The sequence below is a fragment of the Hemitrygon akajei genome, chromosome 1 (assembly GCF_048418815.1).
Source record: "Hemitrygon akajei chromosome 1, sHemAka1.3, whole genome shotgun sequence".
Lineage (NCBI taxonomy): Eukaryota > Metazoa > Chordata > Chondrichthyes > Myliobatiformes > Dasyatidae > Hemitrygon > Hemitrygon akajei.
In genome coordinates, this window is record NC_133124.1 from 12,826,074 (window position 1) to 12,840,742 (window position 14,669).

Sequence of the window (14,669 nt, forward strand, 5' to 3'; positions counted from 1 at the left end):
TTTTCTTTGGTTACAAAGATAACATGTGTTGTGTAGGCCTCCGTTAGCCTCGATAGACCATGGATTTGCGCCTTGGGAAGTTTCCAGGGCGCAAGCCTGGGCAAGGTTGTATGGAAGACCAGCAGTTGGAAAGATAATGTATTACTTAGTTAAACAGTTAATCAGAAGAGGAAGTTCTAAGAATAGAGGAAAGGGTCCCACCCATAATGTGATTGACATAGAAGGGGCTCAAATATACATTATGAACTGGTCGATACTGGACACACTCAGCAGCTCGAGCAACATCTGTGGATGATGAAACAGTTGATATTATGGGTCACGAATCTGCAGATGCTGGAAATTCAAGCAACACACACAAAATGCTGGTGGAACACAGCAGGCCAGGCAGCATCTATAAGGAGAAGCACTGTTGACATTTCGGGCCAGTGGCCACACATTTTAATTCCACGTCCCATTCCCATTTTGATATGTCTATCCATGGCCTCCTCTACTGTCAAGATGAAGCCACACTCAGGTTGGAGGAACGACACCTTATATACCGGCTGGGTAGCTTCCAATCTGATGGCATGAACATTGACTTCTCTAACTTCTGTTAATGTCCCTCCTCCCCTTCTTACCCCATCCCTGATATATTTAGTTTTTCCCCCCTCCCCTTTTTTTCTCTCTCTGCCCATCACTCAGCCTGCTCTCCATCTCCCTCAGGCGCTCCCCTCCCCCTTTCTTTCTCCCTAGCCCTCCCGTCCCATGATCCTTTCCCTTCTCCAGCTCTGTATCCCTTTTGCCAATCACCTTTCCAGCTCTCAGCTTCACCCTACCCCCTCCGGTCTTCTCCTATCATTTCGCACTTTCCCCCTCCCCCTCCTACTTTCAAATCTCTTACTATCTTTCCTTTCAGTTCCACCAGCATTTTGTGTGTGTTGCCTGATATTATGGGTCCTGTCTTTTCATCTTGGTTGGCTGATCTTTCGGAACATGCCTTCTCACTACTACCATTGGGGAGGAGGTACAGGAGTCTGAAGGTCCACACTCAACGATTGAAGAGCAGCTGCTTTCCCTCCACCATCTGATTTCTAAATGTTCATGAACCATGGTCGTTCATTTTTTCACGATTTATTTATCTTTATTATTTATAAACCTACATTCGTAATCTCCAGGTGTACCGTGGCAAGTATTCTAATTGGTTGCATCACTGTCTGGTATGGAGGGGTGACTGCACAGGATTGGGAAAAGCTGCAGGGAGTTGCAAACTCGGTGAGGTCCATCATGGGGACTAGCCTCCACACCAGCGAGTTCATCTTCAAAAGGTAGTATCCTTCATTAAGGACCTCATCACCCAGGACATGCCCTGTTTTCATTACTATCATCAGAGAGGAGACACAGGAGCCAGAAGACCCACACTCAATGTGTTAGGAACACCTTCTCCCCCCCCCCACCACCATTAGATTTCTGAATAAAGAATTAATCCATAAACACTACATTATTTTTGCTCGCTTTTTGCTCTACTTATTTGATGTTTTTATATATATTATTCATTTCAGGAGAAGGAAACCAGAGGTCCATGAGCCAGTCCTCATTGGAAGATCACCATTGGAGAGGGTTAGCAACTTTAAAATCCTCAGTGTCATTATCTTGGAAGACCTGCCCTGGACCGGGCACCTAAGTGCAATTATGAAGAAAGCATGCCAGGCCTCTACTTACATTGGAGCTTGCGATGATTCAGCATGATATCTGAAAGTTTGACAAACTTCTATAGATATGTGGTGGAGAGTATATTGACTGGCTGCATCCCGGTATAGAAACACCAAATCCTACAAAAAGTAGTGGATACGGCTCAGTCCATCACTGGTAAAAAGCCCTCTCCACTATTGAGCACGTCTACAGAGCGTTGTTGCAGGAAAGCAGCATCCAGCATTGGGGACCCCCACCATTCTGGCCATGCTCTCTTCTCATTTCTGCCATTAGGAAGAAGGTACAGGAACCTCAGGATTCACATCACCAGGTTCAGGAGCAGTCATTACCCCTCAACCATCAGGCTCCTGAACCAAAGGGGATAGCTTCACTTGCCCCATCATTGAAATGTTTCCACAACCCATGGACTCATTTTCAAGTACTCGTTATCTCATATTCTCGATATTTATTGATTATTATTAATTCTTTCTTTATGGATTTGCACAGTCTGTTGTCTTTTACACACTGGTTGAACACCATAGTTGGGTGGTCTTTCATTGATTCTGATTTATGCTTATTATTCTATAGATGTATTGAGTATGCCGGAAGGAAACGAATCTGGTGACATATATGTTCTTTGACAATACATTTATTTTGAACTTTAATATATAGTATATATCTTTGCTTTGCCCTGTACCGCTGCTGCAAAACAGCAAATTTAAGGGGACAAGAAATTCTGCATATAGTTAGACATATGTCACGACATTCGTCAGTGATCAACCTCATTCTGAGCCCACCACCATCCCGGTAATGGTTTGATATCGTGACAGTGAAACTACTGACAAATCACATCTAACAATTACATTCAACAGGCTCGAAATGAGATGCCCCGGATCCAAAAAGTGTCCGTGGTGGAAACAACTCTTGAGAATAGTTACTTTTGCTCCCTGGTGTCAACAGCGGCGTTGAGGAGCAGAAAGTTCTGGAAAAACACCACAGATGTGAAATGAAAATAGACAAATTAAACCGCTTGGTTTTGCAGGCGTGCCAAGCTACCGCGCCTATCAAATGATAGGCTAGAAATCCTATCATACGCTGCCAACCTACAAATGTATCGTGATTTCTTTTTTTAAAATTTGTACGTTTATTTTTTTTCCCCCCTCATTTGTCATTGCTTTGACTCGAACAGGCTAAGAGATGATCAGAATCTGGAGAGCACGTAGCCACGGGCGGCGGAGGACTGTGTGTATCAGCGGTGTACGGTAGAGAAGATACGGCACCCTACTACAAACTTTACTGAATCATTGGCGCTGCCTACAGGTGTACGTCCACTTCATCGAGGCTCAGCTGCGGACGGGAGGATATTTGTTTCTAGCATTTGATTAGCGGCAGAGTCTGTCTGCCCTGTTGCTACCCTCCCCACCAGCGTTGATCGCCCCGTCGCTGCCTCCGCTGTCCAGGGCTTTTCCGCGCTGCCCTACCGTTCGCCCCACGGCCGGGGGGTGAGGGGAGAGGGGAGGGCGCTGGTTGACCCGCTCCCGGGACGGACACGGACACGGACCCCTCGCCGGCGATGGCGAGCAGCGGGACGGTGACGGAGGGGCCGCCGGCCGGCGGCGGCGAGGAGGTATCGGGCGGGCGAGGGTCCGGATCCCCGGTGTCCACACTAAGCCAACGGGAGAGCAAGGTAGAGAGGCGCCGGGGGAGGGGAGACCGGTTACCGAGAATGGGGGGCGGGAGGGAGGAGGTGGGGGTGGTGAAGTGGTCGGTCTGTGGTGGAGAGGGGTGAGGAGAAGGTGTGAAGTAGGGGTGGGTGAGAAGGGGGAGGGTTGTAGAGGAAGGCGGAGGAAAAATTTGTGGGGGAGGGGGGAGATGAGTGTGGAGAAGGGATGAGTGGAGAATAAGAGCATTGGAGTGTGTGGTGCCAGGGAGATGGAGGCGGAGTAGGAGGAGAGAGAGGTCAGCAGGTGGGAGGGGGTAGGACGGGAAAGACAGCGGGGGTCTGTTTATGCAGATACCCATGAATGGGTTGAGATATGAGTGTGGGGCAAACGATCGAGAGAGGCAGCTCCTACAGAAGGCCAGTGTAGGGAATGCAGGTGGGGGCAGAGAGGAGGGAGAGAGACCGAGGCAGATGGGACTGATGGTCTGTGGGGAGGTGAAGAGAGCTGAAGGGGCAACGGCATGTGGGGGAACTGAAGAGGGTGTTGAAGGGGTGGAACTATATTTGGAGGGAGAGCTGGAGGGATGGTGTTGGCGGATTAGACAGTGCAGGAGGAGGGTTCACAGAGGTAGGAGAGGCTGTTGAGGAGGGATTGTGGAGGGAACGTTGGCTGGGGGGATAAGGGTTAGCACATCAAGAGGAAGGGCTGCGGAGACGAAGTGAGCCAACTTCCTGTGGAAGTTGATAGAAGCCTGAGGGGTGACAGTGGAAATTGGTTTGGATTTGTTATTGTCACATGTACCAAGTTAACTTGATTTGCATACTGTTCATACAAATCACATCATTACACAGTGCAATGAGGCAGTACAAAATGAAACAATGATAGAGTGAAGAGTAAAGTGTAACAGTGACGGAGAAAGTGCAGTGTGTGGGTAAACAATAAGGTGCAAGGTCAGGGGTAAGCCCTTTCGTACAAGAGATCTGTTCAGGAGTCTGATAACAGTGGGATAGAAGCTGTCCCTGAGCCTGGTGGTATGTGCTTTCAGGCTTTTGTATCTTTTACCCGATAGGAGAATGTCCGGGAGGTAGGGGATAGTCCACAGAGAGGGAGAGATAGAAATAACGGAGGGGGAAAGTCCTTCCAGGAGTTGGTGGGGAGGCTGATGGGGGAACAGGGTGGTAAGAGTGGCGGTGGTGGGGGAAGGGTCCCTAGAGAGTGAGGGATGTGGAGAAATCATCCACAGAGAGAGAGAGAGACGGGTGAAGAGGGCGCATCTAGGACAGTTGATGAGGTAGAGCTGGTGAAGAGGGAGCAGTGGGGAAGTAAAAATGTAAAGATTTTAAATATTAGCTTTATCTGTTGCTCATATCATACATTGAATCATGTATAGTTGGGAGAGTCTAGGATCAGAGTGCACAACCACAAAACACAAGGATGTCCCTTTAGAACAGAGATGAGGAGGAATTTCTTTAGTCAGACGGTGATGAATCTTTGGAATTTATTGCCATAGATGGCTTCGGAGGTCAAGCCATTGGGTATATTTTATTTTATTTATTTATTTGGATTTGTAATCATATTCTAGGAAAAACACAACATTGTTTTTTCCCAAACAATTGTGAATTGAATCTGAGACTTGGAGTACTGTGAGCAGTTTTGGGCCCCTTACCTAAGAAAAGACGCGCTGGTATTGGAGAGTGGCTTGAGAAGGCTCATGAGAATAATATCAGGAATGAAAGGGTTAATATATACAGAGCATTTGATAGTACTGGCCTGTACTTGATGGAATTGAGAAGAAAGGGGGGTGGTCTCATTGAAACCTATCCAAAATTGAATGGCCTAAGCAATGTGGATGTTTCTTGTAGTGATGGAGTCTAGGACCAGAGGGCACTGCCTCAGAATACACGGTTGTCCCTTTAGAATGAAGATGAACAGGATTTTTTTTTAGCCGGAGGGTGGTGAATCTGTGGAATTCATTGCCATAGATGGCCTTGGAGGTGAAGTCATTGGGAATATTGGGTATATTTAAATTGGAGATTGATACATTATTGATTAGTAAGGATGTCAAAGGTTATGGGGAGAAGGCAGAAGAATGGGGTTCAGAAGGAAAATAAATCAGCCATGATGGAATGGCGGATCAGACCCGATGGGTTGAATAGTTTAATTTTACTTCTATGTCGTATGGAAGCATACAGTGAACTGCATCGTTTGTGTCAATAACCAACACAGTCCAAAGAGGTGCTGGGGACAGCCCGCAAGTGTTGGCATGCTTCTGGTGCCAACATACCATACCCATAACTTATTAACCCAAACCCTAAATGTACATCTTTGAACTGTGGGAGGAAACCCACGCGGTCATGGGAAGAAAGTACAAACTTCTTACAGACACTGGCCGGAATTGAATGTTGATTGCTGGCACTGTAAAGCGTTAAGCTGATTGCTACGCAACAGTGATGCTTAGAGGATAGGGTCCATGGAGGTTGGTAGTCAAGGAAATGAGGGTTCACGGCAGGGATTGAGAGGTAGGCTGGGGCTAGTTTGGCTTCCATGGGTGAGAGAGAACCATCTGTGGGGAGCCATGGAACAGAGTGTTGGGTAGGATGGAGAAGTACTTCCTTCTCCTCACAAGAGGCCACCGACGGGAGCTGTGATCTGATGTGATGTGAACCATGAGTGTGTCTAAAATGGTGAATGTGAATATGAAATGTGGGAACTAATGGGGACCATTTGGTTGAAATGTAATTACGTACTTGGAACAAATGTGAGAAATAGTTGTCATATTGGAGATACTGCAATTGAAAATATACTGGAATAAATATGCAGTAGAATTCATATTATTTTCTGCATTACTGCGTAAATTATCCTCATGGAGTCAGAGGCAGGTTTATTATTACTGACATATGTCAAGAATTCTGTTTGTTCTATTGCGTCAGAAATATCTGAATCCTGGAATATTGAACAGCACAGTTTGATAAAGTACCTCAATAAGAACATCTCTCTTTTGCCTGTTATGCTGTTGGCATTTAGGGAAGCAATGAAGGTCCTCCATCTCTGGCGGTGGTCAGAGCTTCCTTCATTGTGCCAGTAGATTTCTCTCGGCTTTCACTACTGTCAATCGTGCAAGACCCGGGTGGAGACTCAGGCGTACCGTCACACTCAGATGTAGAAGAATTCTTCATTGCTGTTTTTGTAACAGTTTTGTTTTACCAGTCAGGGTTGTTAGCCCTGAGCTGAACCCCTGAACCTGGATGATCGGTGGACCACTTTTAGTCTGGCCTCCACCCTTTCACCTGTTTGATATGGCGACCCTACCAAGAGCCAAAGCATAAAGCCCTGACTTCAGCCAATGTAGCTCTCCGAGTCATTGAGGAATGCAAGCCTCCAAACCCAACAACAAGGTTGTGGTCTTCTTGGAGGTCAACATAGAACGTTACAAATCAGTACAGGCCCTTCAGCCCACTTTGTTTTGCTGACTTTTTAACCTACTCTAGTATCAACCTAACCCTTCCCTTTTACATCGCTCTCCACTTTTCTTTCGTCCACGTGCCTATCTCAGAGTATCTTAAATGTCCCTGATGTATCTGCCTCGGCAGGGCATTCCACACACTCACCTCTGACATTCCCCCTCCCCCCATATCTCCTAACAATCACTTTAAAGTTATACCCCCCCTGGTATTAGCCTCTGGCCATCCACTTGACCTATGTCTCTTATTACCTTGTATACCTCTGTCATGTCACCTCTCATCCTCAGTCACTCCAGAGAGAAAAGCCTTACCTTGCTCAACCTATCCTCAGAAGGCATGCACTTTAGTCCAGGCAGCATCCCGGTAAATCTCCTCTGCACCCTCTCTAAAGCTTACACATCCTTCCTATAATGAGGTGACCAGAACTGAACACACAATTTCAAGTGTGGCCAAGCAGGGTTTTATAGAGCAGCCCCTATAGAACCTCATGGCTCTTGAACTCAATCCCCTTCCAAACACACCATACACCTTCTTAACCACCCTATCAACTTGCATAGCAACTTTGAGGGATCTGCGGACGTGTGCCCCAATATCCCTCTGTTCCTCCACACTGCTAGGAATCCTATCATTATTGCCGAATTCTGCTGTCAAATTTAACCTTGCAGAGTGAATCACTTCACCCTTTTCTGGGTTGAACTCCGTCTGCTATTTCAGAGCCCAGCTCTGCATCCTGTCAATGTCGCATTGTAACCTGTGAGGATCTTCTGCATTATCCACAACTCCATCAACCTTTGTAACATTAGCACACATATTGAATATTCCATGTGGGGGTGATAGTACAAACAAGTCAGACGATGGAGAGGACCCTGCTTAATCACTGCATGCTGTTCTGGTCACCGCGCCATAAAAGGAATGTGATTACAGAGGGAGGTTGCAGAAGAAATTCAAGTGGATGTGGCTGGGGATGGAAAATTTCTGCAATAAGGAGCGACTGCCTATTCCGACATGTTGGTCCATGTTCTCCTCTACTGTTACAATGAGGCCACTCTCAGGTTGGAGGAGCAACACCTCATATTCTGCCTGGTTAACTTCCAACCTGATGACATGGACATCAATTTTTCTCACTTCCAGTAATTTCTCCCCCCTCCCCCTTCTCTCTTTTTTTTCCTTTCCCTATCTAGATCCCCGCTTGCCCCTTCCCTCCTCACCTGCCCATCACCTCCCTCTGATTCCCCTCCTGTTTCTTGTTCTCCTATGGTCCAGTCTCCTGTTCCATCAGATTCCTCCTCCTCCTTCATCCACTTACCTCTTCCACCAGTCATCTCTGAGCTTCTCAGTTCATTCCCACGCCCACACCTACCCACCTTCCCTCTCACCTGGCTTCACCTGGCTAGTAGGAGTACCTACTAGCTTGTACTCCTTCCCTTCCTCTCCACCTTCCTCTTCTGGCTTCTTCCCCCTTCCTTTCCAGACCTGATGAAGGGTCTCAGTCCAAAGCACTGACTATTTATTCCCCTCCATAAATACTGCCTAACCTTCTGAGTTCCTCCGGGCACATTGTGTGTATGTGCTCTTCTGGATTTCTGGCATCTGCAGAATCTCTCGTATTTAGAATCTGGACAAACTGGAATATGGCAAAGGTGAAATTGGAACCAGATAGAAGTATACAGAATTATGAAGGACTTTGGGCAGATAGTGAAACACTGCACAGCAGAAGTTCCCAGAACCAGAAAGCACTTATTGAAAATAGGGCTAGGAGATGAGGAAGGAGTTTTCTCACCCAGTGTTGGAATCTGAAATGCACTACCCAAGGGATGACGGAGGCTGGTCTCCCTCAATATTTAGGTGTCCTCAAAGCAAAGATCAACATCTGGCCTTTAAAGATTAATTTTATTTATCACATGTACATGTGGTGAAATGCATTGTTTGTATCAACGACCAACATAGTCCAAGGTTGTGCAAGGATCGCCACCTTCTGGTGCCAATGTAGCATTCCCACAACTTCCTAATCCCAACCAGTATGTCCTTCGGACTGTGGGAGGAAACCGGACCACCAGGAGGAAACCCACACAGTCCCAGACAGAAGGTACAAACCCCTTAAACAGCAATGGGGTTGAACCCTATCACTGACGCTGTGAAACATTCCGCTAACTGCAATACTACCATGGAGTCTATGGCATAACAAAGGTTGGGACCCCCTGGATCTTTATCCTGATATTTGATACGTCAGGTTTTCTTCCAAGATGTGCAAGACCCTTTTGGTCTGAAATATCCTGTGGTATGGATGGCCTTTTCTTTCAGATTTTTAAAACAAATTGTTGTATTTATTGAAGTCTGCTTCTGGAGCTATATGTAGTAGTAGGTAGAATTTAATAAATTCAAATGCAATGACTCACTTGTTCTTCCTGTGCCTTAACCAGTATGTGATCACTTGAAATTTTAAATAACTTTTTATTCCAACGTTTTTGCTTTCAAGTGTTGCTTGTAGTTTGGAACCAATGTTTACATTGTCTGCTAATCTTCCTACCAGTCAGAATCAGGTTTAATACCATTGGCATATGCTTTATTTTGTGGCAGCTGTACATTGCAATACATAATAATAAAAAACTATAGATTACAACAAAAATATATTAAATGAAATAAGTAGTGAAAAAAGAGAGCAAAAAAAGAACAAAATTGTGAGGTATTGTACATAGGTGAGAGAGGTAGTACTTGTTTAAAAGATAACAAATCTGATGGAATTTGGAAATTCAATAAGGACAGGGATTTCCAGATTTCTTCAGTCAATATAGACAATTCATTAGATCGTTTAAAATTTTTATTTTATTGATACAGTGTGGAGATACAGTGTGGAGTAGACCCTTCTATACTTTGAGCTCCGCCACCCAGCAACCCCGTATTTAACTCTAGCTTAATCAGACTGCAATTTACAATGACCAACTAACCTTCCATGTCTTCGGACTGTGAAGGAAACCGGAGCACCCGGAGGAAACCCACCCAGTCGTGGGAAGAATGTACAAACTCCTTACAGGTAGTGGCGGGAATTGAACCCAGGTCGCCGGCACTATACATCGTTATGCCGACCACTGCGCTACTGTCCCACCCTATGGTACCCACTGAAGTGGAATACAAAAGGGCTAAACGAATGTATTAGGCAATTTATCACAGTGTGCTCTTTGCAAAGCTGTATTAGTCTTGGTTTGTTGATTGCTTTGGAGTTGTGAAAGTGGGTATATTTACAATTGCACGCTGTTATCATTGGATGTACTGTGGAGGTTAATGGGTTTCGATCAATACACAACCTTTCTTTCATTAGATACTGTTAAGACTTTATTTCTTTCCAATCTTCGGTTACAAAATATCCATGCCAGAAGTTGAACCCGTGTCTTTGCTACAGCTTGTAGACGATATCCTGTGTGAGATAGTTGGCAGGAAATGCACCCAACAGTGTGGTGAAGGCCATTTTAGCAGATGGAGTGAAATGGGACGATTGATCGCTGAAGCATTATGATCGATACCAGCCTGACGAACAATTATTCAGGCTCTCACATTTGAATGCACGGTTGCTTCTTCAGGTTCACTATTAAACCTGCTCTCCACTATCGTGATTTGCTTTTCAAAGAGTCAAATCGTAGAGCAATGAATGCGTAACACTATTACAACCCCAGCGACCCGGGTGTAATTCTGCTGCTGTCTGTAAGGAGTTTGCATCACCTCCCCATGACTGCATGGGTTTCCTCTGGGTGCTCCATGTTCTAAAGACATATGGCTTAGGGTTAGTGAGTTGTCGGCATGCAATGTTGGCACCAGATTTTTGTGTTTGATATTGAGGGATGGTGCAGAGCACACCAGGAAGCCAGCAAGCAGGATATTCAACTGAACTTTATTGACAAGGCTGCTTGTACAGTAAAGCTTGGACAACTCCCCCCTTCCTGCTGGGGACAGCCGGCAGGTTTCATCGTACATTCCGGCGCCGACATAGCATGTACACCATGCTCAGCAGAACAACACAGGACATATCAAGAAACTAAGCCACAACATAAAACGAACCCTGTTCCATCCATCCATGCACACACATGGTCAGGTTGTCTTTTTTAAAACTTCAGCCTCCAGAGGAATCATGGATTCACAGACACTGGGCCACAGCAGACTTGCAGAGATTCTCAGACTCAGGCTCTGGCCATTGGGCCTCGACTGGGCCTCCAGTTGATCTTTGAGCTTCAATCTGGATGCAAACGACACATTTCACTGTACACTTCAATGTACATTTGACAAATAAGGCTTCACTTTATCTGTAATTCAACAAACAAATGACATGTTCATAATCAAAAAAGCCCTCTCTCCATGAAAAGTTCAAAGTTAAATTGTTATCAAATAATGTATGTGTCACCATCTACCACCCAGAGATATATTTTCTTCCTGGCATTCACAGAAATACAAAAGAATCAATTAAAAGATATCCACAAAACAAAGACTGACAAGCAAGCGATGCACAAAAGAAGGCAAATTGTGCAAATACAAAAAAAAGTGAATAAGTAACACTGAGAACATGAGTTTGTCAAATCCTTGAAAATGAGTCCATATGTTGTGTTTAGTGATCAGTTGAGTGTTGAGGTGAGTGAAGTTATCCACACTGGTTCAGGAGCCTGATGATTGAAGGGTAATAACTGTTCCTGAATCTGGTGGTGTGGGACCCAAGTGTAAAGCTCAAAGTAATTTATTATCAAAGTACATGTATGTCACCATATATAATGCTGAGATTCATTTTCTTGTGGGCATTCACAGTAAATACAAAGAAACACAACAGGATCAATGACAAACCACACTCAAAACAGAGACGCAACTAATGTGCTGAAGACAAGAAACTGCAAATACAAAAAGATAAAAACAATCAAAATTATAATAATAAATAAATAAACACTAAATATTGAGAGCATGAGATGAAGAATCCTTGAAAGTGAGTCTGGAGGTTGGGGGAACAGTTCAGTGTTGAGGTGAGTTAAGTTACCCTCTCTGGTTCAGGAGTCTAATGTCTGAAGGGTAATAATTGTTCCTGAACCTGGTAGTGTGGTACTTGGCGCTTCCTGTACCTCCTTCCTGATGCTTTACCTGGGATGGACTGGCTATAGTCACTACTTTTCCATTCCTGGATCTTGATGTTTCCATTCGAGGCTGTGATGCAACCAGTCAGAACATTGCTTCCAAAATCTTCTCTCCTTTCAAACATGCTCTTTGCTTCCCAATTTTTTTGTTTTCCTCGCTGGTCCATGTTTGAACCTCTGCAATCAGACTTTTGCATAACAGAACAAAAGCTCACAAATCACTCTGTAACTTGGTTATCTTCACTGTTCTTAATCCACTGTTTGCATCATGATGACATGAACATCTTTCAATGTGTATGTCTGACCAGGATTACCTTGGAGGGCAGCACAGTAGTTCAGTGATAAGTGTAACACTTACAGCACCAGAGATTGGGGTTCAATACCACCTGCTCTCTGTAAGACCTTAAGGCATAGGAACAGAATTAGGCCACTTGGCCCATCGAGTCTGCTCCAAGATTCCATCATGGCTGATTAATCATCGATCTCAACCTCATTCTCCTGCTTTCTCTCCGTAACCTTTGACGCCCTAACTAATCAACAATCTATCAACCTCTGCTTTAAATGTATCCAATGACTTGGCTTCCACAGCCTTCTGTGGCAATGAATTTCACAGATCCACCATACTCTGACTAAAGGAATTTCTTCTCATCTCTATTCTAAATGGGAGTCCTTCTATCCTGAGGCTGTGCCCTCTGGTCCTAGACTCTCCCACTATAGGAGACATCCTCTCCACATCCACTCTATCTCGGCCTTTCAATATTTGGTTGTTTTCATTGAGTTCCAACCCCCCCCCACCCTCATTCTTCTGAACTCCAGAGAGTGCAGGCCCAGTGAGTATGCTCCTCAATCATTAACTCTTTCGTTCCTGGAATCATTCTCATGAACCTCCTCTGGGCATTGCCAGCATAACTTTTCTTAGATACGGGGCCCAAAACTGCTCACAATACTCCATGTGCCTTCTGACCAATGCCTTATAAAGCCTCAGCATTACATCCTTGCATTCCTGTAAGGTGTTTTCCCTGTGACCAGTGGGTTTCCTCCCACATTCTAAAGGCATACAAGTTAGAATTAGTAAGTTGTTAGCTGCCTCTGTTGGTGACAGAAGCATGGTGACACATGTGGTTTCCACCCAGCCCATCCTTGGACTATGTTGATTGCAGATGCAGACAATCCATTTCACTCCACACTCAGCGGCCACATTATTAGGTACACACACACACACCTGCTTGTTAACGCAAATGTCTTATCAGCAAATTATGTGGCAGCACCTCAATGCATGCAGACATGGTCAAGAGGTTCAGTTGTTCAGACCAAACATCAGAATGGGGAAGAAATAAGTGACTTTGACCATGGAATGACTGTTGGTGCCAGATGGGGTTGGTTTGAATGTCTCAGAAACTGCTGATCTCCTGGGATTTTCACGCACATCGGTCTATAAATATTACAGAGAATGGTGTGAAAAACAAAAAAAATAGTCCAGTGAGCAGCAGTTCTGTGTGGAAAGCACCTTGTTAATGAAAGAGATCAGAGGAGAATGGCCAGACTTTTTTCAAGCAGGCAGGAAGATGACAGTAATTGAAATAACCATGTGTCACAACAGTGGTGTGCAGAAGAGCATCTTTGAACGAACAACATGTTGAAAATTGAAGTGGACGGACTGCAGCAGCAGAAGACCAGTGGCCACTGTATTAGGTATTTAATAAAGTTACCACTAAGTGTATGTTTTGATGTACATGTGATAAATAAAGCTAATGTTTAATTTGCTATCTTTTTCTGGAATCCTTATCAACTTGCTTCATAAAAAAAGGTTGGTTGTTCTACTTAATAGTTGCCGCCTGACTTGCAGAGTTCCTCCAGTATTTTGCGTGTGTTGCTCAAGATTTTCACCATCCGCAGAATCTTGTGTTTAGTTCATGGCCTCTGTTGGTCAGCAGGACTCTTCAAAACGAATGCGCCCAAACTTCAATATTCACTTGGATAGTTTGGGCTAAATGGTAGCCATATTTTGGGAGATTTTTGAATTGGGTGGCCTGCAGATAATGAACACTGAACCGAATTGTACTGAAATATGCTCTTTTATTTTGTGTTTTATATTCTGTATTTTTCAGGTTTTTTTTTGTTGCTGTTTGCATGATTTGTTTTCGCGTGAGGGGTGTAGGGGAGTTTGATGGTTTTCTTTGAATGGGTTGGTTCCATGGTTCATCTTTGTTTTGTGGCTGTCTGTGGGGAAGATGAATTTAAGGGTTATATACATACTTTGGTAGTAAAATGTACCTTGAATCTTTGAATTGATTGGCCTACCTTTCTTCTGAGTCAACTTTTTACAATTTGAAGGTTTCATAAATAAATAAATAAGTAAATTGTTTTTTTATTATTGTTAACATCTGTAGTTGGGATAATGCTTGAAGCTATCGTTAAAGAATAAATTGTGAGGCATCTGGAAAGAAATGGACCCATCAGACAGGGACAGCATGGATTCAGCAAAGATGGGTCCTGTTTGACAAACTTACTGGGGTTCTTTGAGGATATAACAAGTGCAGTGGATAGAGGGGAAAATATGGACATTATTTACTTGGATTTCCAGAAGGCTTTTGATAAGGTGCCACATAAAAGACTTAACCATATAACAAGGATGCATAGAGTTGGGGATGATGTGTTAGTATGGATAGAGTATTGGTTAACCAAGCAGAGAGTTGGAATACATAGGTGTTTCTCTAGTTTGCTATCAGTGGTGAGTGGTGTGCTGCAGGGGTCGCTGCTGGGTCTGCAGTTGT

At 44.5% G+C, this 14,669-nt stretch overlaps 1 protein-coding gene across 1 annotated transcript in view; it reads left to right on the forward strand.

Annotated features, from left to right (window-relative positions):
* Nucleotides 1-3,241: 3,241 nt before the first annotated feature.
* stac (SH3 and cysteine rich domain) overlaps nucleotides 3,242-14,669 on the forward strand; it is a 158,407-nt gene continuing 146,979 nt past the window's right edge. Inside the window, exon 1 of the mRNA XM_073041282.1 lies at nucleotides 3,242-3,355. Coding sequence (XP_072897383.1) covers nucleotides 3,242-3,355 — 114 coding nt within the window. The remainder of the gene's footprint in view (nucleotides 3,356-14,669) is intronic.